General features: G+C 25.4%; 6 protein-coding genes across 6 annotated transcripts; 2 read left to right on the top strand and 4 right to left on the bottom strand.

Annotated features, from left to right (window-relative positions):
• Positions 1–2,254: 2,254 nt before the first annotated feature.
• Positions 2,255–3,204, bottom strand: LOC128955855 (uncharacterized). Its single transcript, XM_054301533.1, has 2 exons — positions 3,027–3,204; positions 2,255–2,970 (listed from the first exon to the last, which is right to left on the bottom strand). The coding sequence occupies exons 1-2, from the start codon at positions 3,070–3,072 to the stop codon at positions 2,255–2,257; spliced, it is 762 nt and encodes a 253-aa protein (XP_054157508.1). The 5' UTR covers positions 3,073–3,204.
• Positions 3,205–3,248: 44 nt separating this feature from the next.
• On the bottom strand, positions 3,249–9,222 carry LOC128955854 (uncharacterized). Its single transcript, XM_054301531.1, has 12 exons — positions 9,057–9,222; positions 8,162–8,409; positions 7,860–7,984; positions 7,566–7,763; positions 7,188–7,492; positions 7,027–7,109; positions 6,700–6,938; positions 6,583–6,632; positions 6,304–6,530; positions 4,458–4,872; positions 3,397–4,337; positions 3,249–3,254 (listed from the first exon to the last, which is right to left on the bottom strand). Exons 1-12 carry the CDS (start codon positions 9,220–9,222, stop codon positions 3,249–3,251), a joined length of 3,003 nt encoding a protein of 1,000 aa, XP_054157506.1.
• A 2,686-nt stretch (positions 9,223–11,908) lies between these two features.
• LOC128954977 (uncharacterized) lies at positions 11,909–13,199 on the top strand. The gene is made up of 3 exons (XM_054300600.1): positions 11,909–12,050; positions 12,145–12,462; positions 12,531–13,199. The coding sequence occupies exons 1-3, from the start codon at positions 11,955–11,957 to the stop codon at positions 13,137–13,139; spliced, it is 1,023 nt and encodes a 340-aa protein (XP_054156575.1). The 5' UTR covers positions 11,909–11,954; the 3' UTR covers positions 13,140–13,199.
• A 1,738-nt stretch (positions 13,200–14,937) lies between these two features.
• LOC128954936 (uncharacterized) lies at positions 14,938–16,221 on the top strand. The gene is made up of 3 exons (XM_054300553.1): positions 14,938–15,070; positions 15,174–15,491; positions 15,560–16,221. Exons 1-3 carry the CDS (start codon positions 14,975–14,977, stop codon positions 16,169–16,171), a joined length of 1,026 nt encoding a protein of 341 aa, XP_054156528.1. The 5' UTR covers positions 14,938–14,974; the 3' UTR covers positions 16,172–16,221.
• A 2,305-nt stretch (positions 16,222–18,526) lies between these two features.
• LOC128955853 (proton-coupled folate transporter-like) lies at positions 18,527–20,354 on the bottom strand. The gene is made up of 4 exons (XM_054301530.1): positions 19,985–20,354; positions 19,680–19,832; positions 19,068–19,618; positions 18,527–19,006 (listed from the first exon to the last, which is right to left on the bottom strand). Exons 1-4 carry the CDS (start codon positions 20,352–20,354, stop codon positions 18,527–18,529), a joined length of 1,554 nt encoding a protein of 517 aa, XP_054157505.1.
• Positions 20,355–21,614: 1,260 nt separating this feature from the next.
• Positions 21,615–23,783, bottom strand: LOC128955267 (proton-coupled folate transporter-like). The gene is made up of 4 exons (XM_054300917.1): positions 23,149–23,783; positions 22,935–23,087; positions 22,315–22,856; positions 21,615–22,169 (listed from the first exon to the last, which is right to left on the bottom strand). The coding sequence occupies exons 1-4, from the start codon at positions 23,696–23,698 to the stop codon at positions 21,651–21,653; spliced, it is 1,764 nt and encodes a 587-aa protein (XP_054156892.1). The 5' UTR covers positions 23,699–23,783; the 3' UTR covers positions 21,615–21,650.
• Positions 23,784–26,385: the final 2,602 nt, after the last annotated feature.

Here is a 26,385-nt window from a genome sequence, read left to right as displayed (position 1 = left end):
AGGTTATATGAATAGATTGACGACATCTCCTAATGCATTGTCATATGTTTTCATTATTTTAAACGGATCTCATGTATGTATGATATCTACAATAATTTTTCAAACTAAACAAATACCGGTAATATTATCGTTAATTTAATCGCTTATTTTTCTACTTTAGGGAGTTTTTATATTGGTTTATCAATTAGCAATACAGATGTAATTTTTTTAATTACATTTTATTATAATATTTAATTTTAATAAATATTTATATAATTTATTAAATTTGTGTTTAAATTAGTGTTTACAAGAGTTTTCATAAAAAGTAAGCAAAACTTACTGTCATTTATTTATTTTATTTATCTTATATGTATGTGTAAATACAAATATAACATGCTATTGGCGTTTTAAAATTTTGTATTTTATATAAAATTATGTATTATTAATAAATTGTATTATATTATTGAATATGTTGACAATTATTGATAATGTTTTAACTAATAAAATTAAATTTCAAAAAATAACATTTTTATATGACTTATGAATTACCGGTAAATCTTATGGCCAATTGATAAACAAATATGAATATACCCTAAATAAAAATAATAGTTAATAATATTATAATTAATAATTTTGTGACTAAATAAATATTTCAATCTTAACTTACTTGCGATGCATTTAGTATAATGAAAATATATGATACAATATTTGAAAATATAGTCAATTGATTCATATATGCTATGAATAGTGACCACGAAATGCCTGAATTCACAACTAATAATAGAAAACCAAATACTTGTCGTCTATTTATAGTTGATTTCATTTGTAGCACTTTTCTCAATAAATAAGATATAAATAATAAATTTATTACAATTATGATAGAAGCAGGTCCTGGATAATAATAATAGATAATTTTTCTTTAAAAATTAGCAATGTAAAAATAGATATAATTTTTTCAATATTAACATACCAACAAATATATAAACATGATTTGGGTGCTTAGATGATGATATCCAGCAACTAAAATTTAATAAAAAATAGTTTAATTTGATTTTTAAGAATAACTAATAATATATTTTTTTTTTATCTATTTATCATCAAAATTATATCTAATAATACATACAAATAGTCTGATCCGACAAGTGATTCAAAAAATCCAGATTCACTCCAAACACTTGATAGTCCTATCAAAATGATAGGCACCGGTAGTCCGTAACCAAACAACAGGTACAACCAATTATTGAATGCTATCCGAAATACATCGTATGTCATCCGAAACAAATGAAATGTCTGTAATAACATCCATATGAAAGCAGACAGTAATGAATATAAAAGTAGAAATGACATCATTTGGCAAACAATCTATAAAAATATAAATAAATATTTACAAAATTATTGTTTTTATCTTGAATTACAGATACATCCATCTATTCTAACAATTATTAGCATTTGATAGCTTACTTACATAAGTCTCATTCCTGTCCATTCCGATCATAATCAGCAAATCTGTGACCAAAAAACAGACACAAAGATGCATAACAATCATATCCCKGCGCTTAAGCAACTGTTTGGTCATTTCGTTGAAACTTTTTCTATTAGGACTACGAGTAATGCCAAATAATTTTGAGATTATTAKTGTAAACGAGTTTTGTTTAACAATCAACGCAATGGTCATCAATAGACAGATCACAGATATAGTACAAAACACAAGAGTGAGCACATGTTTGACAATATCGTTAGTCTGGCGGCCAGTTGTGTCCATTAATGCGGCAAAGTTTGTCAAATGATTGCATTTGCAAACACTATAATCCCGATTGGATTCTTCGGCTATTAGCCAACAGCCCTCATGTGACCAATCATTTTGAGTGAAATCCCAGTAAACACATTCAATATTATCACCAAAAACAAGTTGAAACTTATGTTTTAAACTAGTAATTATAATAATAATTATAATATATCGGTACTTATTGTATTAATCAAATTATAATTATAATTACCGTATTTTAACAGTTAGACTATCATTCAATTTATGTGCAATTATACTATTAGTTACAGAAAAAGTTATAATATCGGTGTTAATGTCTTCAAAATTTTCGGCCAAACCACTGACTAAAGCAGCCATCGATGTATTTTGAAGACATTTATCATTCATTGAGTCCTCATTTGTCATCATTTGCTTTAACAACAGGTATTTGTATAGAGGATGAGTTATATTCAAATGTAATACCGGTGCTTGAACTGTAATAATGTTGTTGAACTAGATTTTTGCTTAAAATTATTTTTGTTTCAATCGTTGAATTGAGAAAACAATTGGTTGAAAGGCACTSAATTGRATGTACATTAACACTTGCGATGCAATGTCCACTTTCTGGCTATCGGTGCCACTCGTCCAAGCAATAGACTGATCAATCAATTGGCTAAACAATTGRACAAAACTATTTCCTATTTTGTCTGCAATTGTGGGATCAGTTATATTTTCATTAGTATTCAAAAAGTCAATCATTTTGGTGACAACTTTGATAACTTTTTCGAGTCCTTCGATGGTTTTCAACGAATCGTCTTCTTTTGTATTATTTGTTATTAAATCAATTGAATCCATAACCTCGTCAACAGTTGTCATATTTTTATCGACCAACTCATCCAACCAACAGTCCTCTAAAACTGGTCCTCTCTCGTCAAACAATCCATTGTCCAAACATTTCCATCTAATCATTCCTATGCCTTGTGAACAGTTAACAATCGAGTACTGACCCCTGTCCACAGCAGGCCATTCCTCTATACCGTATTGACCATCATATGTGCCGTCATTGTTACAAAACTTTTCGGAAACAGTCGTTTTCAATGAGCTACTGGTCCACACTGTAGTCAATGTTGTAGTGGACAGTGTAGTTGTTATTGGTATGATTGTAGTGGTAATAGTTTCTGGTGTTGTTATGTTGTTAATTGTTGACTGTTTTGTTGGTAAACTATTTGTCGTTGTTGTTGATGTTTCTGTACATAAAAAGATAAGTAATTTTTTATTAAAAAATGTTTGTATTTTTTATTACCAAATTTCCAGTCAAACTGCCAAATAGTTTGTCCATTTGGACACATAGTGTCCAATACTTGCTTCTCATATAAATGTTTATTATCCAAAAGCCATTTGAATTCAAACCGTGATCTATGCCATGAATTACAGTTTAATGGATTGAACGCCAAAAATAGTAAATTATATGAATTGTTATCTAAAAATTGTGAAAATATTTCTTTTTTTATGTATTGAAGATTATTCAATACTTTAGAAAACAAATTGAAAATATTTAGTTATTTTTTTATAATTTTATCAATTAATTATAAAATATTCACTATTAATAATTATCATTAACTTTTATTATATAATAAGTAAAAAATAAATAATTTACCTAAATTTAAATAAACAGTTTTGCATTTAATATTGAAAGCTCCCGGTGCTATTTCATTGTCGCTTAATTGACTGTCGTATAAATTAATATACAATAGATCAGTTGGCAGAAAACATTGAATATCTTGATTAAATTGAAAAGCATTAACAGATATCCAATATATGTTTTCTACATAAGCAAAGTCAACTATCCGTAAATTGGTTAAGTTATAAAAGGCATAATCGCCGACACGGGATATATTGTATTGTCCGGCAAACAATATATACTTGAGTTGCGATGAGTTTTGCAAACAATCGTTTGATGTATTGAACGCATAGTCTGGTATTTCATGAGATATATATCTCTCAAAATTGATTTCCAATAATATTAGTGAACATATCGATGCAAACGCCCGGAACAGATCATAGTCGGTGTTGGGATAGTTGACTAATAATGTTGGGGACGACGATATCCTCCATTCAATAATACTATGCTGTGATGTACCTCTAAAAGCATCGGTATGTATGCGCTGTAAATTTGTTGATTTAAAATTAATTTGACTGATTTGTAAACTTTTGAATACATTTTTAGGTAGTAATCCCTCCATTACAGGGCCAGACCACACAAGCGATTCAAATAGTATTGAGTGATTGGACAGTTCAGTGTCCAATCGGTCAAACTCTTGCCCAATATCGACATCTGTTAGTGATTCACAATACAGATTACGAGAGTCTAAATTGTAATCACAATAATGCCAATTCAAGTCCCAAATGGATGAACCATTACTGCACCGGGCGTTTTGAATACGTGAGCTCAATGGCCAATCACTCAGTTTGTTGTTTAAAAGCCATCGAAATCGGTATTTATATTTTAATTCACAGTTTAGACGATTGCCCTCAAAGTTGATAATATTTGACGGATTGTTATCCAAAAACGGTCGGAATATATGTTCGTCGATAAACTCAAACTTATTATATGCTATAAATTGAAAACAAAACAAACAAAAAATATTTTGTCAAATGTTAGACTGCAATAAAAGTTTTTTTCCATTACTATAATTATGTCACTGATATAATATCAGATTATAAATATAAATACCTATGTCTAAGATAACTGTGCGACCTTTAATATCAAACACACCCACGTCTACTGTCTGATCATTCAATTGCAATGACTGTAATTTGATAATAAGTTGATTACACTGTAAACAAGTTTGCACTTGAAATGCGTGTCTATTAATGTGATCTACACTAATAACTTCAATATTAATATATCTAATATGTTTGACACTATAAAACACATAGTTTCCAACATTTTCTATACGATAATTGCCATTAAATGTAACACTAGTTATTGAATCGCTAATGAATGCATAGTCTGGTATATTATGTTTGACATCACTATTCAAATTAATTGCGAGCACTTGTAGTTTAGAAATGGATGAATAAGCTTTATATAAGTCATAGTCACTGTTTGGATAGTTTTGCAGTTTAGTCGATAAATAGTTGTTATACTTATCATTAAAGTGAATCCATTCGCGAATTTGTACAAAATTATTAATATTGTTGACATTGAATGCATTTATATGTATTTTTTGCAAATTTTTGGCTTTAAAATTAACATGATCAAATTTAAAATTTTGAAATATATTTTCAGGCAATACGCCTCCCGTAATGGAGGCATTCCATAGAAAATATTTAAAATACTTGTCATATGTTTGCAAACTATTGTTTAGTTGATTGAACTCACTTTGAATGTCTAGTTCATGACTATTAGATATACATATTAATTCATATGCTATAAGAAAACTACAATTTCCAGAATAATAATAATAATTAGTATTATTATTAATAATAAAATTAGAAACACTTTTATTATTTAATGAAACACTATTACTAAATATTATTAATGCTAATATAAAACTTAACAGACAAAATAGTAATTTAGTTAATATAACACAATTATACATATTTTACTAAATATGTCGTTGTTTATCATTTTTATTTTTTAAATATTTAAAAAAATATGCAAATTAAAACTTAAAACAATTAGCTTATATTTTTGATCATAATAACAATCTTTTAAAAATATTTCAATTACAGTAGTGTCAAATTTAGTGCAATGCATTTATAAAAAAAACTTATAATCATTGTATAATTGGTTTGATGATATGATACGGTTATAAGTTATGATATAATAAACATGTATAATAAAATTTAAAAAAAAATAAAAGTGGAATAATATTTAAGTTGTTTTAATCAAACATTTACTGGTCAATATAAATAATTTTTTAAAATGTTTAAATTAATTAGTTATTAATATATAAATTTTTATCCGCTTTGATTATAAGCACTAAAATATTTTAAAAAATTATTTTTAAAAATTAATTTAATATTATCTTATCTTATGAATCATATAATTTTTTAAAAACAATCATTAAAGAGATAATTAAATTGTGTAAATGTAATATATTGTATTTAATAATTTACTATATAAATAATTATTATAAAGATATAAACCATTAAACACTACAAAAAATTACATAAAATTATAAAATAAAATACGATGTAATTAAAATATTTAATAAATATATTTTTACTATTTTTTAAAAAAAAAATGATAAATGTACTTGAAAAATTATACAGTATGTTTGTTTTTATTGAATAGATAGTTAATGATAATTAAATACTATTTTATAAGATAATTGTTTTGCATTGATAGTCAAGTGGTAACAACAGTAGATTTGTGACAATACATAACATAATTTTGATGTACAGTATATGAGTTTGTTATTTCTATCAAAATATGTTTTAAAAATAATATTTTTGTTGTTATTTCAATTCTATAGCCAATTGATAAACCAATATAAAAACACCCTATAATTGTAAAAAAAATAATTAATAAAAAATAATTTCTTTATTAAATGTTTGATAAAATTACATACATGTGAACCGTTTAAAATAATAAAAACAAATGACAATGCATTAGGAGATGTCGTCAATCTATTCATATAACCTACAAATAAAGTCCAAGTAATGCCTGAATTCAGGACTAATAAGAAAAAACCAAACAATTGTCGCTTATTTATTGGAGATTTCGTTACTTTTTTCACTATATGTATTAGACATGCGATAAATATGAAGTTGAGAACCAAAACAATTATTGCCGGACCTATTCGTATAAATATTATATTTAATAAACATGTATTAGATATTAAATATACTTAAAAAGATGTAAATATTATTGGGATATTTAGGCGATGATATCCAACAGCTATATGTAAAGCAAATATATATAATTATTTATAATTATTCAGTTTTTAAACATTAAAAAATCATACAAATAGTCATTGCCTACAAGTGCTGAACCAAACGGTTCCTCATTATTCCAAACGCTGAACAAACCGATAATAATTATGGGAACCGGCATTCCGTATGCAAACAGAAAAAAACCGTAGGCTTTAAAATTGTTAAATACAAAGTAAACCGTACGAAACAATTGAAATGACTGTAATAACATCCATAAAAAGGCAGACAATAAGGCATATAATAGTAATGCAGATATGAATCTACAAACAATCTGAAAATATTTAATTAATTATTAATTTAGTTATGGATTTTATAGGAGTCCAGTAAATGGACAGATATGTAATGATTATTATTATTACCAAAGACTCATTCCTATCCATACCAATCATTATCAATAAGTCTGCCACCAATAGACATACACAAAGATTAAGAACAATCAGATCTCGTCTCTTAAGCATTTCTATAGTAATTTGATTCAAAGTTTGTGGTTTACTTTTGTTGATATTTGTTTTCAGAAAACGCTTCCGTAGTTTAAGCAACAAATCTTTTCGTATAATAATAACAATGGTTAGGATAAGACATATAACCGAAAGCGAGCAAAACAATAGTGTTAACACATTTTTTGTCAATGAATCGGTCTCTCGGCCACTGGTGTCCATCAGTACCGCAAAGTTTGTCAAATGGTCGCACTTGCAAACTGTTTGCTCACGACTTGATAGACTGATCACATGTCGACAGCCGTCTTGTGACCACTTCTGATGATTAAAATCCCAAAATACACATTTGATATCATCACCCAAATAAAGACGATTATTATGTTTTAAACTATTAATTAAATGCATATTAATATTAATAATTTTTAATCTAAAGTTGTATAGCTTTTATAGCTAATACAAACCTAATACTAACATATTTGCCGTATAATTGATGATTATTTAGTGACGGATTCAAACTAAATGCTAGTATTGGTGTATTGATTTGTTGCTGATTTGTTTGATCGCCAATAAGATTATCTTCAAGACCTTGTATAAGAGCACCGATTTTTGTTTTTTGCTGACATACCTGATCTTTGGTTAACGGGTCTGGTTGTACAATACTTTCAGGTATTTCAATATGTGATGAGTTATATTCAAAAATTATATTTTCACTTATATTGTAATATTGTTTTTCATAAAGATTTTTGCTAATAAACTCTATAGTATTTATTGTATCATTTAAATAGCAATTAGTTGAGAAAGCGGTAGTTTGTATGAATTTTAATAGTTGAGAGGCGGCAAGTAATCTCTGACTATCGGTGCCGTTCATCCATCCCTTTCTCTGATTTATTAATTGACTAAATGTTTGAATAAATTCTTTAGTAATCTTCATATATATATTTGAATCGTTCATTGGTTTAAATGTTTGCAAAAAATCGTTTAATTTAGCAATAATTTTGATCTCTTTATCGATGCTTTCCATATATTTTAATGATTTATTGTCAACAGTTTTATTTACTAATATATCCAAAGTGTCGACGACATCGTTAATAGTCTCAATTTTATCGACTAAAAGACTATCCAACCAACAGTTTTCAAGATCGGGTCCTCGGCTGTCAAACCTACCATTTTTCATACATTTCCATCGGATTAGACCCACTCCTTGTGGACACTTTACCACTGAATAATTGCCGGGAGGCGATGGCGGCCAATAATCAATGCCATATTGACCATCATATGAGCCGTCAACGTTGCACCAGTTTATTGCTTTATTTTATGTAAAATACATTTTTTAATTTAATCATAGATAATATGTATATTGAAATTGAGTGTAAAAAACATACGTGAAATTGACTGTAAATGCCAAATGTCAGTACCATTTTGACAATTAGCAGTTAATCTTTTATCATAAATATTACGATTTTTTAATAGCCAATCGTATTTAAATATCATTGAATCATTACAGTCTAAATTATTTCCAGTCATATATAAATTATTTTTGTTGTTTATATCGAGAAAACTTTTAAATATTTTCTCATTAATAAAATTGAAATTATTATTTTCTAGAAAAAACAATATAAATAAAAACATTTCATAATAATAATAATATATTAAAATATCAAATATAGATTTGTAAATGTAAACCTCCATATAAATAATAGAATTAAAATTTTTTATTTATTGTGAATGAAATAAATATTAAGATTTTCAAAAGTGATGTCATAAATGTCATAAATTTTAATTAAAAACTCCATATTTAGGAAATGTTTTTCATTAAAATTCAATTTTTTTAGATTATCTTATTCTTTCAAAAAATTATTATATTTATGATAATTCATTGAGTGATAATATTAATTATATGATAAACAAATATATGATATATATATATATATATATAATTGACTTAACAATACCTAAATGAAGTTCAATTTGTTTGTTTTTTGTATCAAATGCATTAATTTCAATATTGTTATCGGTTAGCATAGAATCGGACAAATCAATTGTAATTAAATCTCGCTGAGCATTATCCAATCTAAATGCACCTGATGATATTTTTAAAATTTGTTTTACTTGCCCCATATCTATAGTGAGAATATTTGGCAATTGAATAAATGCATCTGGTTCAATTTGTAATATAACAAAATTGCCGACAAACTTAAGTGTATGAACTTTTGGATAATTCAATACATTGCTGGGTATTATATGTTTTATTTGTGGATCCAAACTGATAGTTAGTAACATTAAGTTATTTAGTTTAGTAAATGCATTATAAAAATTATAGGTAGAGTTGCCATTTCGTAGTCTAGTTTGTTGATTCATTTTGAATGAACTAATTGTAAAATCACTATCAAATGCGTTAGTATGTATGAGTTGCAAATTATTTACATTGAATTCAAGTATATCTTTAAATGTTAATTTGCCGAAAACATTTTCAGGTAGTATACCATTGACTACCGGTGCAAACCAATTTAATCTATCAAATAATACTATATGATTATCACTTAATACTTTAAATATGGTTTTTATATTGAGAGCATTTTCTAATGAATTGCATCCAAAATTTTTATTATGATGATGTACTGTAACTGGACAGGTACATTCAATAACACTGGGAATTAAATAGCATGGTTCGTTATTTAAACTTTTATTATTATTATTATAATTATCATTATAAAAATTATTGTAGTTATTATATTTGTAACTGTGTATATTTTTTGTCAACAAATACATTAAAAATATATTTAACATGAATATAAAATTATTATTAATCATTTTGTCATTTTATAGTTTAATATGTTATTAAACAGCAAATAATATAATTAAACTAAATATTACTTAATCAGAAATATTATTAGCAAATAATATTTATTATTTGAGTAAAAAAATAATTATTAATATTTAAATATTTATGAAAACTAATAAAATATTTTATTTCTAAAATTATTCAAATGGTTTAATATAACATTAATCATCTAATATAAAAATATTTATCATTAAATAAGACATTTTTGTAAATATTTCTTATTTTTGAAATTACATTTTTTCGTAGTTAATTTGATATAAATATAATGAAAATATTTTATTTGAGAATAATATCAGGATATGCATTATAACTTATATAAATATAAATATATACTTAAATTTACTAAAATTATTTGTTACAAAATAATTATATATTTCATATTAAATGTTATATATAATTTGTAATGAAATAATCTATATGTTTTAAAACATTAATATAATAGAAATTGATTATTATATCATATATTATCATTTTATGCTATTTATTTTAAACTATTTATGTTTTTTATTGATATATATATATTCTTAATCTTATTATATATAAGTATATATTTAACATCAGAACTTTTCCTATAAAAATAATATACATTAATAGTTCAACATTTAWATATATATATATATACAAAATTTTATTTCATTTTTTATGAATTAATTAATATATTTTTTTAATTGTATTATTTTAATATAGAGAAATGCCGTTTTAATTTTTCATAGTATTATAAATATGACGTTTTTTATATAATAAAATTATAAGCAAATAATACAAATTTAAATTAATTATAAAAAATAAGTAAAAATATTAATTGAATATGATATCATAAATACTAAACAATAAGTATAACATAAAAATAAATATTCTTTATAAAACAGTAATTATTAAGTTTTAAATATATGATAAAATTATTAACAATTTCATTATAATTATTATATTGTATTTACTGAAGTTGTGGCACAATTATAATAAAATTTAATAAATAAAAGCAATATTTAAACAATTGCAGCAAATTGTTATAATAATGTAAACATAATCAGTCAATAAATAGTGCAATAAAATTTACTTTTCAATATAAATAATATTTGTTATTGATAAAGTAATGTAAATTATTTGTACTTTAAAGATAATATGTACTATTATAAACCTTTTACATGTACAATATTACAATAAAATATTAGTCAATAATAGTGATAATAACTAGTATTAAACTATTGTGATAAAAATAGGCACATTAGTTACGTTAATTACAGGCTTTATCTTAATATCAGACCCGCATTAACCCCCCCTAACTTGTAATTTATTTTGAATATCTAATAAACCATATTTTACATATAAAAATGACCAATGACAAATTAATAACAAATATACTGTATAATTTTGTGATTGATTATTTTATATTTAATTGTAAGTTTAACCAAATAATTGCAACCCAAAAGAGATCGGGTGTAATTATCTAGTCAATTATACAAGTAAATAATAAAAATGACCAATTTGAAATATATTAATAATAAAATTGTCTATAACTTTGTCATTTTAATCTATAAAATATCGTTTAATATATATTTAAAATAAATCAATAGTCGGAGATCTGATGCGGGTCTGATTTTAAGATATTGCCTTAATTTTATTTTTAAAACATCATTTGCTATTATTTAAATTATTTAATTTAATAATAATTTTTTAAATTTATATTTAATATTAGATGTTAGATGTTAAACTAATAATCTTAAAAATTAGTTATGCAATAAACTTAATTATTCAGTACACTTTCAGAGTTTATAAAACTAAATCACAAGTTATTTTTCATTATCACAATTACCTCCCAGGAGTTGATTTTCTAATTGCTATTTAAAAAAAAATGTTAAAACTAATAAGCAATGTGACTCTCTTATCAAAATAAATTTTTTGAAATGATATCAATTTGAACAACATTTTTTTGTATATAAGTTAGGCACACATCAAACAATAATTAAATAGCAATTTTTACAATTCATTTAAATTAATTAAGTAAATCATGAAATTGTTGATATTGGCCGCTATCCTAGTGGTTGCAGTTACTGCTATACCACTGACTAACAATGAGATTGAACGGGAATGGCAATCATTTAAGGTATGTCAACAAATACAATAAATATTAAAAAAATAATTTTAACTTATATATATATATATATGTAAAAAATATTTTTTTTATTTCATAAAAATAGGATCAATTTCGTAGCAATAAAGCACTTTATGTTAACGAAGCCGAGGAAACCTATCGACGATCAGTATTTAAGGCCAATTATCAACAAATAGTGAAACACAATGAAGAGGCAGACAATGGTCAGCACACATACTGGTTGGGTGTCAATCAGTTCTCAGATTTGACTGACAAAGAGTTTGAACAAATGATGTTAAGCCCAATGACACCATTGGATAGATCTAACATAAAGATCCAAGAAATTAAATCGGATAACGTATTGGCTTCAACACTAGATTATCGAACAAAAGGAATGGTAGCCAGAGTTAAAAACCAGGGACAGGTATGTCATCAAAAACAAATATTTAATAATAATACAAATTATATAATTTATAATTAAAAATTTAATAGTGTGGCAGTTGTTGGGCATTTGCAGCAGTGGCCGCAACTGAGGGACAATACGCCAAAAAATACGATCGAATACAAGAATTATCTGAACAAAATCTGGTCGATTGTACGAAAGGTACGAGTTGTACGACAGGAGGCAACTATGCCATGGCTTACCAGCAAGTGATCAATGAGGGCGGCTTAGAGACTGAAGAGGACTATCCGTACACAAGTGGAAGCGGTACTTCCGGGTCGTGTAAATTCACTAAATCTAAGTCTGCCGTAACCATTGAGAATGCTTATGGCACACAACCGCACGACGCCGACCAACTACAACAGGCCCTCTCAGATATCGGACCCTTGGCTGTCGTGATGAACGCTTCGGGACCCAACTTCAGAGGTTATAGTAGAGGTGTATACAGCAATTCGGGTTGCCTGAGCGGTGACACACAAATTAACCATGGTGTTACTGTTGTCGGTTATGGTACTGAAGATGGTATGGACTATTGGTTGGTGAAAAACTCATGGGCTACCAGTTGGGGTGACCAGGGATACTTTAAAATTCAAAGAGGTGTCAACCGATGCGGTATTGAAATCCAAGGTGTTTGGCCAACTGGTGTCACCAAAGCTTAAATTTATGCATTTATATGAAACATCATATTATATCATATAGTAAATTGTATTATTTGTATATTAATTTAAAATAAATAATAACTTAAAGTAACATTTAATCACAAATTTTTTTTATGATTGCATCGAAATAATGTACAGTATATACAATAGATATCAAATACGACAGTAAGCGATATAATCAGTATAAGTAAGTTAAATCAACAGTGCTATGGATTTCAGTTTTAAGCAATAAACTTAAGACCAAATTTCGGGAAATTTACAAATTATGAAAGTTTCCTAATAAAATCCTTCAATTTTACGGGAATATATGAAATATATTTTATTTTTCCTCCATTCATCGAGAAAAAAGAAAATATAATTTATTATTACAATATAAGTGCACAAAGACTTTGGATAAAATTTTTGTTGAAATATTTAAAAATAAATTTACTATAATAATATTACCTATCAATACAAATCAAAAATACAGTTTATTAAAAACATTTGTTTTTAAAGATTATAATAAAAGGTGTTGTTTGCTGGGAATTTCCATAGAGTAGAAAAATAGTGAAAATTTGGATAATAAAACTATGGGAGGGAATTAGATCAAAACTCATATAAACATTTATTATATAACCGTATTATACAACTATTGGTGTTTTGAAACTATGAAAAGTTTTTTACTAATGTTAAAATATTATTAATTATAAGTAGTATGGCCTCCAAAAACAGTAGTTAAGCTTAAGACAAAAGCAGTTAGTTTTTAGCTTTCATATATAGTTGTCAATCCAGGAGCCAATAAACAGAGAAGCAATTACAGAGGGAAGTGTCATCAATACTATATAACTGAATAAACCGTATAGTTTGTGGTGTCAAACAATAATGACTGTTCAATTGATATTTATAAATACATATTTTATCCTGGATCATTTGATCGGTGGACACTTTTTTCAATTGCAATACAAACATAAAGGCAAACATTTAATATAAAACAATAAATTAATTTACAGTATTGTTTAGTATTAATTCTATACGATTTAAGATAAAAAAAATTAATTAAACTACAATTATAATAAAATAATATATTATTCGGGTTTTATTTTTTTAATTATGATAAAATTAAGTGAAATAATAATTAAAATTAAATTTAGTTAGTTTACTATATTTTCTAACATTCAGTATAATTACAATTTAATAAATAAAAGAAATATTTTAACTATTACATCAAATTAATGTAATCATAATCAACTATACAGTACATGTGTTAATAAAATGTGCAATAAAAGTTGTTTTTCTAATATCAAATATATTTGTTATTGATAATTGTAATGTATTAGATTATTAAATAAACTTTAAAGATAATATGTATTTTTATAAATCTTTACATATATAGGATTACAATAAAACATTAGTTAATAATAGAGTGATAATACCTACTATTAAATTATTATGATAAGAATTGGCAGATTATTTAATGTTAACTATAATTTTTTAAAAACATTATTTGCTATTATTTAACTAAATTAATTTTTTTATTTAATACTAATTTTTTATATATTAAATGTTAAAATAATAATTTTAATATTAATTATACAATTAACTTAATTATTCAGTGCATTAGAGTTTAAAAGTCTAAATTATATGTTTTTTTTCATTATCACAATTACCTCCCAGGAGTTGATTTTTTAATTCCTATTAAATAAAATGTCAAAATCAATAAGCAATTTAAGACTCTTATCAAAATAGATGTCATAAAATGTTATTATCAATTTGAATAAAATTTTTTGTATATAAGTTAGGCAAACAATAATTCAATAATAATTTTTAATAATTCAATTCAATTAATTAAGTAAATCATGAAATTGTTGATATTGGCCGCTATCCTAGTGGTTGCAGTTACTGCTGTACCACTGACTAACAATGAGATTGAACGGGAATGGCAATCATTTAAGGTATGTCAACAAATAATATGAATAGTATTGTATGAAAAATAGTAACTTGAATAAAAAGTTTTATATATTTAATAATTATTTGTTTTTGTTTTCATAAAAATAGGAACAATTTCGTAGCAATAAAGCACTTTATGTTAACGAAGCCGAGGAAACCTATCGACGATCTGTGTTTGAGACCAAATATAAACAAATAGTGAAACACAATGAAGAGGCAGACAATGGTCAGCACACATACTGGTTGGGTGTCAATCAGTTCTCAGATTTGACTGATAAAGAGTTTGAACAAATGATGTTAAGCCCAATGACACCATTGGATAGATCTAACATAAAGATCCAAGAATTTAAATCTAATAACATATTGGATTCAACATTAGATTACAGAACAAAAGGAATGGTAGCCAGAGTTAAAAACCAGGGACAGGTATGTCATCAAAAACAAATATTTAATAATAATACAAATAATACAATTTATAATTAAAAATTTAATAGTGTGGCAGTTGTTGGGCATTTGCAGCAGTGGCCGCAACTGAGGGACAGTACGCAAAAAAGTATAGTTATTTACAAGAATTTTCTGAACAAAATCTTGTCGATTGTACGAAAGGTACGAGTTGTACGACAGGAGGCAACTATGCCATGGCTTACCAGCAAGTGATCAAAGAGGGCGGCTTAGAGACTGAAGAGGACTATCCGTACACAAGTGGAAGCGGTGAGTCCGGGTCGTGTAAGTTCACCAAATCTAAGTCTGCCGTTACCATTGAGAATGCTTATGGCACACAACCGCACGATGCCGTCCAACTAAAACAGGCCCTCTCAGAGATCGGACCGTTGGCTGTCGTGATGAACGCTTCAGGTCCCGGCTTCAGAGATATAAAAAGCGGTGTATACAGCAATTCGGGTTGTTTAAGCGGTGACAGACAAATTAACCATGGTGTTACGGTTGTCGGTTATGGTACTGAAAATGATATGGACTATTGGATTATAAAAAACTCATGGGCTACCACTTGGGGTGACCAGGGATACTTTAAAATTCAAAGAGGTGTTAACCGATGCGGTATTGAAATCCAAGGTGTTTGGCCAACCGGTGTCAATAAAGCTTTATAATAAAGCATTTATATGTAATATACTTATAAATTATATCATATAGAAAATTGAATTATTTTTAGATTAATTTAAAATAAATATTATTTCAACAATAAAACATTATTATTTGTAGTTTTAAAAATTTCACCAAAATAATGTTTATGCTTATACAGTAATTTTTGTTTATTAAATACTGTTACCACAGTATATATAATGTTTATATAATAACGTGTATATACTGTAATTTATTAATCAACATTTATAATCAACATTGGATTTCCTATGGATTTCAGTTTTAAGCAATCGTTTCAGAGATAATCTTAAACAGCGTCGGTGGCGATGCTATTAATTATAATTATCTGATCAACAATACGTTGAATTAAAAAGTGACCAAGGGAAATGTTGTAGATAAATTTAAAATAAATAAAATTGTAATTGATTACTTTTTAATTAATTGTATTATATGCTAAATAATTTACAGTCGACTGTTTAAAAAATTTATAAATGATAGCCGACTGCATATCTGGCAAATCATACAATTAATTAAAAAATGACCAATTACAATTTTATTTATTTTAAAATTATCTACAACATTGCCCTTGGTCACTTTTTAATTGAATGTATTGTTGACCAGATAATTGTAATCAATAGCATAGCCGCCGCAACTGTTTAAGACTTTCTGATCGTTTCACACTTAAGGCATATAAAGTAAATATTTGTTAATAATATGAGTAATTGTTGTTATTTTAAAACTATGAAAAGTTTTTTGTCTAATGCTAAAAAAACTATTAAATATAAAATTAATAGTTAAGACAATAATTACTGTTAGCTATATTAGTTGGTTAATTTTTTTTGTTGAATTAAACTAAAATATAATCAATAGTATTTCAAAATTCAAAGACAATTATTATATTTTTCCAGTTATTTTGTTTGAAGCTATTTTGTGCAACAAATTTTATTTTGTAGTATAAAATATATATTTTATAAAAAATCATACAGCTATATTATTACAATAAAATTTTAATATGAATTAGTTGTTATTAAAAAAATAAAAAATAAATATTATAATCAATAATACACTAATTAATATATACAGTATCAGGGTTAAGTAAGGGGGGGGGGGGGGGTATAAAAATAAGGCCAAAATACCCCCCCTAAGATCGAGAAATTGGGATTTTACCCCCCCAGACTTTTTGACCAAATTGAAAAAATTGTCGCTTAAAAACGAGGAGAAATGACCCCCCCCCCCCTAAAATTTCGGCGCCGAAGGCGCCGAAAATTTTTTTGAAATTTATAAAAATTTTAATTTTAGTTGATACTATTTTAGTAAGTGTTTTTATGTTTTTAATATTTATAAAAATCTAATTATTGATTAAAAATAGTTAAAATAACGTTAAAAGTCATCAAAAAATAACATTATTTTAATTAAAATAAACTAAAAAATTAAAAATTACCTATTTGTTGAAAAGAGTAATCATATTACAATTTAAATATAAGTTTAAGAAGTTAATAAAACAATAAATACTTATGTTTTTATTAATAATTTTTAAATTTTAAATAAAAAATTTAAAAATATTTTCAATTTTGTACTTAATATAATTAAACTTTAACGAAATTTGAGTTAAATAAGTAGTATTCAGTCAGTATTTGTATAAAAATAAAAATATATAACAAACTATAAACATTAAGTATTGTTTAAAAAATTAATTATGTTAAAAGTTAAAAATTATTAAAATACTAAAAATAACTCATAGTGTATCATTAATGCTTTTATCAACTATTTTTAAATCTTAAATACATTATTTTATTTTTTTTTGTTAAAATTTAAGTTTTTATTAATTTTAAAAAATTTTTTTAAAAAATATTTATTTTTTGTTAAAATTTAAATTTTTGTTAATTTTTAAGTTTTTTAAGTTTTTTTTTATATTTTTGGAAATTTTACCTATTTTCCCGGGAATTTATACGGGAACTTGTGGGAATTTTATTGAATTTACATGGGTATATTCGGGAACTTAAGGAATTTTTAGGTAATGTTAATCATATCTAATTTATTAAAATTATTAATTACCGAATTTTCTCTAGACCCCCCCCCCCCTTGATTTTGGATTTTTGAAAAAATTGCCGTTTAAAAATGCAATAAAAATCTTACCCCACCCAATACCCCCCCCAAGATTTTTTGAGAATTTTGTAAATTTTACCCCGGTCTACCCCCCTAAAATCCAAAACCTTGCTTAACCCTGATACAGTATATATCTAACGTGTTATAGTTCTACATATGTTCAGTGATTCACTATACAGTATATAATAATAATTATTAAAACTAATAATATTAATGATTATTATTATTATTATTATTATTATTATTATTACAATTGTTTATTCAATTTGATTTGTTTGCTTACTATTTGTACGCTTAAGCAATTCATGTGCAATAATATTACCATTTTTGTCGGCCATTACCTTATTATTAGTACAATCATCTGGTAATGCAGTAAAATAATGTATCCAAACTACTGTCCCAAGCGGTATGATAAGCAACAGTGCAACTAAAATTAGCGACAGTCCCGGTATAGTATCCATAGTTGAGTTGAATATACTGGTGAACACACCGGCCGCTACTAACGGCGCCAATGCCTCAAAACACGACAAACAGTTGAATACTTTTCCCAATTCTTCTGGTTTTACAATTTTGGAGAAATGCGAGCGAATACCTATWGAWGCAACTGATCCCAAACATCCTGGTATTAGAGATAAGTAGAATCCATTTGGAGATAATACTAGGCCTCGGGTCAGGTTCATCAATAAATATGAGGTCAGTCCTATCATCGATAGTGTGGTGTCTTTGAGTTTAAATATCTATTATTTAGAAAATTTTTAATTAAAAATCATTTTATTAATTTTAAATAAAAAGACTTACTTTTAGGAGTATAGGCGCTATAAGGAAAGTGGCTAAACATAAGACAAGTGTAGCGATAGCCGATGCATTGCTATAGGTTTGCGAATCCCATGAATATACTTTTTGGGCGAATTGATACATAAACATAACTGGCCCCAAATGAGACAATAGGTAGAAGCACATCGAGAGAAACAGTAGCCATATTTGGATTCGCACGTGATTTTCGCGAGTCTTAAAGCATGTGTGAAACATTTCACGTACGTTATTGAAGTTGAATAATAGTTTCAATGGGTGCACGTGTTTGTGTTGATCGAAACTTTTCATTTTGTTTTGCACTCTAAGCTCAGGTGTGTCCATAAGGTTATCATTATTGACAGCATTTATACCAAATTTATATTCCCAATCTCTGATATCTTTTTTCTCGTCGATCATATAAATAGTCCACAATAATTGAAAACAAGAGGTAATGCCTACAATGGCAAACACACCGCTATAATTTTGTAACTGTCCTCTTGTGAACAGCGAGTCAGTGTTCAATACGGCACCGGCAATAAAAGAGCCCAATGGTTGTGCTATTAATATAAATAGATTTATGATTATATGATATATTAAACATGTATTTAAATTACTAACCGATTCCCAGTGCAATCTCAGCAAATATCATACGAAGTGCTCTCATATGGGACGGTGTGGTCGTTGCTATGTATGACCAAACAGAGCAGACAACTATCAATAGTCCACCTGATATTACATTTGGTAAAACACTTACTAATACTACTAAATAGTCTACAAATAAATAAAATAAATATTTAATTAATAAATTAATTTATAATAATTAATTACAGGTCATTAAAAACAAAATTATATTATTATACATGTTTTAAAATAGTAATCATTAATTATAAGTAGTATGGCCTCCAATATGGTAGATATAGCACAAGACATAAGTAGATATTTTTTAGCTTTTATATAGTTGTCAATCCAGGAGCCGATAAATAGAGAAGCAATCACAGAGGGAAGTGTCATCAATATAACTGAATAAACCGTATAGTTTGTGGTGTCCGACAATATTTTGGATTTCATTTGTAGATAATCCTCGTCCGATGTCATAGTGGACAGTACTGCACAATAATGACTGTCCAATTGATATTTATAAAGACATATTTTATCCTGGACCATTTGATCGGTGGGCACTTTTTTCAAATGCAATACAAACATAAAGGCAAACAAATAGGGTTCAACAGTTAGCAGACATAAAAAGTCGTAAAACTTTTTCAATTTTGCGGTCAAAGTTGTTTTGTTTTGCATTTTTAAATATGAATTAATATTTGTCTAACAAATTAATACATTTAATTTAAATACTTTAGTTTTATAAACAAATTTTTTTACTATTTTTAGATTTATTCTAGATTCTAGATTTTTATAAATATGTTGAAACATTAAAAAAAATCATTAATAGTTTATAATTTAATTATTTAAACATTATAGTTTGAAAATATAATAATAACATTTTGTTATTTATTTATATACCAAATTAAACAAACAATATTTAATAATCCATAAATCGGATATAAATTTATTATGACATATAAAAATAATAAATATGTCATATATTTAGCGCTGAATTACTAAGCGCCAACTTTATTAAGTTTAAATATCATAAATAAATAACTTTAATTTGATAATTAAATTTACTTTGGCTGTTATAARGAAATTATATATAAAAATATTAGCAAAAAATAAATTATTACACATTTTATATCAATTGCTAACATTTAGAATATTTAAAGAAATTAACATAAATTATAATTAATAATTATTTTTAAATATGATTATTGATAATTGTAATTTTATTGTAAAATTATAATTATATGTATACACCAGCGGTAGTATATATAATATTATATATTATATATTTATATTTTACTTAATGAATTTTATTTATGTTTAATTCAAAAATAACCTTGGTAACATTGTATTAGTATTATATGTACTAAAAACTATAATTGAGCATGTCTATTGCAAGCGCTTTAGTACATTAAATATGAACAAGTACATTTCCTCTTAATTTCTTTATGATTATGTTTACATTATTATATAAAACAACTAGATTTTCAGTTTACATATTTTACAATTAGATATATTATATTATTTATTTAATTTATAGTCGTATAATAAAAACTAATGTAACAAATAAAAATAAAATTAACTTAGCAACATTTTTTTTAATTAATTTGTTATTTTAATATACAGTAAAATGTTTATAGTAGATTTTAAGATTACTTAACCGATTATATTTTTTTGCAGTATTTTGTGTATGCTTAGTTTATTTTTATAATTTTCATAATATTATAGAGTGTATATATTCAATGATTTTTTTAAAGAGGTTTATATAAATTTATATATATTTGCTGTTTTTTATTTTTTTAAATTTTATATTTACAAATAAATAATTTATTAATAACTATAAAATACCACAATATTTTATAATTAAATTTAATATATAATAAATTAAGCTCTTATTTATAATAATCTTATAATTATTTAATAGTAACAATATTTACATTAACTTAAGTATAATATAATTATAAATATATACATTATTTACAATTGATTTAATGTATTATCTTTAACCACACAACTATTATCGTTCAAATTACTAACATTTATGCTATTATTTACACTAAATTTATTGTCGTCAACAATAGTGCTATCATTAGATGGATGATCACTACTACCGCTAAGATCAGGTAGTTTTGTGCAAAAATGAATCCAAATCATAGCCGTAAATGGTATGACTAACAGTCCGGCCACAACAATAAGCGCTAAACCGGGATTTGTATTTATGGTAGCATTGAATAGTGTAGTGAAAATGCCGGCCGCAATCAGCGGTGTTATGGCCTCAATGGTGGCCAAACAGCTAAACACTTTACCAATTTCTTGTGGTGTCACAATTTTTGAGAAATGCGATTTAATACCAATACCCCCAACTGAACCCAGACAGCCGGGTAGTATTGAATAGTAAAAACCATTGGATGTCAAAACTACACCACGTATTAAGTTTTGAGCAAAATATGAAAGCAATCCAATCAATGATAAAGTTGTGTCTTTTAGTTTGAAAACCTAATATACAGTATAATAATAATAATATACTTATTTATACAAATAATATTAATATACAGTTATTTCTCATATTATAGGTGTATGATATTTTGTGATATACAGTATATCATATTATAAATATAAAATAATATATGTTATTAATTACCCTAATAAGCACCGGTGCAATGATTATAGTGGCCAATGCTATAGTAAAGCTAGATATTGCCGACCCATTGCTATACATTTGTGAGTTCCAAGAGTATACTTTTTGTGTGAATTGAAACAAAAATATAATGGGACCGACATGTGATAGCATATAACACGACACCGATAGAAACAATAGCCATATCTGTATTCGTACTAAATTAGCCCTGGGCTTAGCACAGGTCGACCACATTTCTTTAACGTTTTTTATGTTAACCAATAATTTAATGGGATGTATGTGTCGGTAATCGTCATATCGTTTTATCTTATTTTCAACGCGGGTCTCAAACTCTACATCATTATCATCACATGAATTTCTGAATCTCTGTTCCCATAGACGGATATCCCGTTTTTCATTAACCATAAATATGGTCCAACACAATGCCAATACATAGGTTACACCAGCAATGGCATAGACACCCGAGTAATTATGTAACTGTCCGTTTGAGAACATGGGTGTCGTATTTAACACTATACCGCCTAAATAGGTGCCCAATGGAGTACCTGAATTAAAGTTTACATTTTAATTATTATTATTATTTCTTAAAAAAAATATATTTGAATAAAAATTATATTAAAAACCTAAGGCCATGGCTATCTCTGCAAATGTCATCCTTATTGCTCTCATGTGTGGCGGTGTAGTCGATGCTATGTATGACCAGATGGCACACAATATGGCCAATAGACTACCGGAGAAGACATTGGGAACCATACTCAACAATATATAGTAGTAGGCTATGTAACAAAATAAAGTTAATCAATATTTAATGTTATTTTAAAAAAATAAAAAAATTACATATTTCAAAACAGTAGTCATTGATGATCAATAGTGAACACTCGCATATGGCGGCCAATGCACCGCCTATTAGTAAAACTTTTTTGGCATTTAAATACTTGTCAGTCCACGAACCGATGAACAGGGATGCAATCACCGATGGTATGGTCAGTATGACTACCGAATACAGTGTAAAACTAGTGCCTTCGCTTAATATTTCTGATTTTTTATGTAAATAGTCATCTTTATCGGTCATTGTAGGCAACGCTGAACAATAGTTGGCCGGTAGGTTATAGACAAACCTGCATATCTTGTCCTGTGCCAGTTGTGTGGTGGGCACCCCTTTCATAGTGTACACAAACATAAAGGCCAGCAGATAGGGCTCGACCGTCAACAGTGATACAAAATCCCAAAACCGTTTCAATTTGTATGAAATACCACTTGATTGTGATTTAGTAATCGTTATTGTTGGTGTCATTGTTGATGTGGATGCACTGGTACCTGGAGTTGGACAGGTAGTGTTTGGGAATGTTGAATATGTTTTAACTTCTCGATTATTTATACGACTCATGAATAATTTTTTATAATTTCTTTGTTGTTTTGATTAATATTATTATTAAAAAAATTCATATAAAGTTATCTCTAATAAATAGGTATAACTTTATATGAATTTAATCGCTTAATATTACAATTAAATTTTATATAGGATTACGAGTCCATTATACTTGAATTTTTTTTAGTAATCAATTAATAATATTAAATGTAATAATTATTATAGTATTTTTTAGAAAAACAACACTGATAATCTTTAAATGTCAGTCTATAATATTTCGTAATTTTATAACTATACTAACAATATAACAATTAATAGTTTTTCTGTAGCATTTTTTTTAGACAAAACATGTTTATCTTTATACAGTATGATAAATAATACAGTATATACAGTAAATTTTATATATGTGTGTGTATATAACTGCACGTGAAAAGTATATATTATAATAAATAATATAACCATATGAGTCATTGTATTGCACAGGTATGTTAGTAAGTCATATAATAAAATATATATAATAATAATAAATATCAATTTGTACTCATGTAAACAAATTGCGATATTATTGACTAACATTTATTGTTGATAATATTCTGTGCAATTTATCAATTTCTCTTAAATATTATAATAACTTTATTTTTATAGCACACTTAACAATGATCAATCTATATGTAAAAGTTATATTTATAAATAATAAGTTATATAGAAACAGATATAAAGTAATAAAATATATTATAATCAGATTTTGTTACGAAATAATTAATATAAATTAATAGAATTTTAATATAACAATAAATAATTATTATATAATTATTGAATTTATTAGATATAATTTATTTATTAAACAAATATGATCTTTTTTATACATATAACATATACAAAAATTTGTTTATTGACAAATTAATATTTAACAAATACTGTAGTCTAATAATAAACTAAAATAAATAATATTATTTTGTTATAATACATGAATCTATTTCAGTAAATATAATAATAAAAATGTGTTTTATAAAAGATATCAAATTATTGATTATAAAAATGAAATAATAAATTATAAAGTTTATACTAATTGTACTAAAGTGTACTGTACTAAGCAGTACATAACAAGTATAAGGGGTAGTTCACATATTACGTTCGCAGTTGAGAGGAGGTGGTTGGAAAAAAAGAACTTTTGCGAACGAGTGGAGGGAGGGGGTCCAGATTTCTTAAAAAGTTCGTACGTAATATGTGAATCGCCCCTAATGTACACTTGAACCTAATAACCTATTAATTAATTATTGCTAAATATAGTTAACATCACTTTATTATAAATTCTTTAAAATTCTTAACATTTTTTTTATCTGTAAATATATGTAGTATTAGTTAAAATTTATAAAATTTTCTTAGCGTTTATAGATTAATCTGATTTACAGTTTGTATAACACTTGATAAATGAAATAGTATTTTAATTATTAAAACATTTATTTAAACACTAAACAAATAATAAAATTATGTTAAAGACTAAAATTAATATTAAAATTTTATATACTTATATGTAAATACTGTAACATTAGATAATATTAGAAATATTAATAAATATAATACTGGTAATATGCAATTATTTTTTAATTTATTTACTGAAAATGATAAACAGTTAATATTTTTATTAATGCACAAACATAATGCAATAATAAAAATCATATTTAAATAATATTAAGTTTTTATAAACATTTAAATAATCAATTATATCAATCAATCAATCAATATGTATAAAACAAATTCTAGACTATCACTAATAACATTAATTTTATAAATATATAAATATTATTCTCAGATTATTTAAATTAATTTTATATATAACTGTAGTAAAATATAATTTGATTAAATGATAATTAATAAGTTTAATATAATGTAAAAGGTTTGTCTTGAATTGCATTGGAATACTTAAAATAAATTTATTTTGTTTAAACAAATGACAATAATAACTAAAATACTGTTACAAATTTTAGTATATTTTTATTGTTATAAATGTAAATCATAAACCATAATTGCATTTATTTATAAAAATTTTGTATTAAAAATTAATATTAATTAATTATATGTGCTATTGTAATAGTATATACTGTACTATATACTATTAATATTCTTATAACATTAAAAAACAATTCAATAACATTAAAATTAATTTTTAAAAATTATTTTTAAATATATTTATTATAAATGTAACTCATTAGTATAATATACAGTATCATAAAATAATGAGTTACATTTATAATAAATATATTTAAAATAATTATGATACTGTATATTATTTTTATATAATATAATAGTTTAATATATTATATACATTTACTTTATATATATTTTTATAACACATCATATGATTCATAAATACTTTATATATACTGTACATATAAATACATGTAAATCGTTAAACACTAATAACAGGTATTTAGTACTGTATTACACAATGTGTTTGCAATAATTATTTTCACTCTATTTATTAGTATAGCGCAACAGTCATCCGATTTAAACATTCAACCAATAGGATGAAAGCAAATTTATATCGTAATGTAAAACATTGTATTTATATTACTAAACATACGAAATAATTTCGATTTTATTATATCAAGTAATAATGATGACTCAAATAGTTGCCTTCTGATTGGTTGGATCTTTCATCAACAAATATTAGGTTAATACTAGTATTCAAACATTTGAAAAGT

Source organism: Oppia nitens, unplaced genomic scaffold (assembly GCF_028296485.1).
Source record: "Oppia nitens isolate AA-2021 unplaced genomic scaffold, nextdenovo-longstitch-racon4-pilon3 scaffold2_pilon_pilon_pilon, whole genome shotgun sequence".
In the NCBI taxonomy this organism is placed as follows: Eukaryota; Metazoa; Arthropoda; class Arachnida; order Sarcoptiformes; family Oppiidae; genus Oppia; species Oppia nitens.
This window is presented reverse-complemented; position numbering and strand designations above follow the sequence as displayed.

What these genes read in the sequence shown, in the direction of transcription:
- LOC128955267 (XM_054300917.1), bottom strand. Translation starts at nt 23,698, where the DNA reads ATGAGTCGTATAAATAATCGAGAAGTTAAAACATATTCAACATTCCCA. An exon ending in TGACTACTGTTTTGAAATAT is followed by an intron (nt 23,088 to 23,148) that starts GTAATTTTTTTA and finishes TTTGTTACATAG; the next exon opens with CCTACTACTATATATTGTTG. An exon ending in TTGCACCGGTGCTTATTAGG is followed by an intron (nt 22,170 to 22,314) that starts GTAATTAATAAC and finishes ACTGTATATTAG; the next exon opens with GTTTTCAAACTAAAAGACAC.
- LOC128954936 (XM_054300553.1), top strand. Translation starts at nt 14,975, where the DNA reads ATGAAATTGTTGATATTGGCCGCTATCCTAGTGGTTGCAGTTACTGCT. An exon ending in GGGAATGGCAATCATTTAAG is followed by an intron (nt 15,071 to 15,173) that starts GTATGTCAACAA and finishes TCATAAAAATAG; the next exon opens with GAACAATTTCGTAGCAATAA. An exon ending in GAGTTAAAAACCAGGGACAG is followed by an intron (nt 15,492 to 15,559) that starts GTATGTCATCAA and finishes AAAATTTAATAG; the next exon opens with TGTGGCAGTTGTTGGGCATT.
- LOC128954977 (XM_054300600.1), top strand. Translation starts at nt 11,955, where the DNA reads ATGAAATTGTTGATATTGGCCGCTATCCTAGTGGTTGCAGTTACTGCT. An exon ending in GGGAATGGCAATCATTTAAG is followed by an intron (nt 12,051 to 12,144) that starts GTATGTCAACAA and finishes TCATAAAAATAG; the next exon opens with GATCAATTTCGTAGCAATAA. An exon ending in GAGTTAAAAACCAGGGACAG is followed by an intron (nt 12,463 to 12,530) that starts GTATGTCATCAA and finishes AAAATTTAATAG; the next exon opens with TGTGGCAGTTGTTGGGCATT.
- LOC128955854 (XM_054301531.1), bottom strand. Translation starts at nt 9,222, where the DNA reads ATGGGGCAAGTAAAACAAATTTTAAAAATATCATCAGGTGCATTTAGA. An exon ending in GATACAATAAATACTATAGA is followed by an intron (nt 7,764 to 7,859) that starts GTTTATTAGCAA and finishes AATACCTGAAAG; the next exon opens with TATTGTACAACCAGACCCGT. An exon ending in CACAGTTATCTTAGACATAG is followed by an intron (nt 4,338 to 4,457) that starts GTATTTATATTT and finishes TTCAATTTATAG; the next exon opens with CATATAATAAGTTTGAGTTT.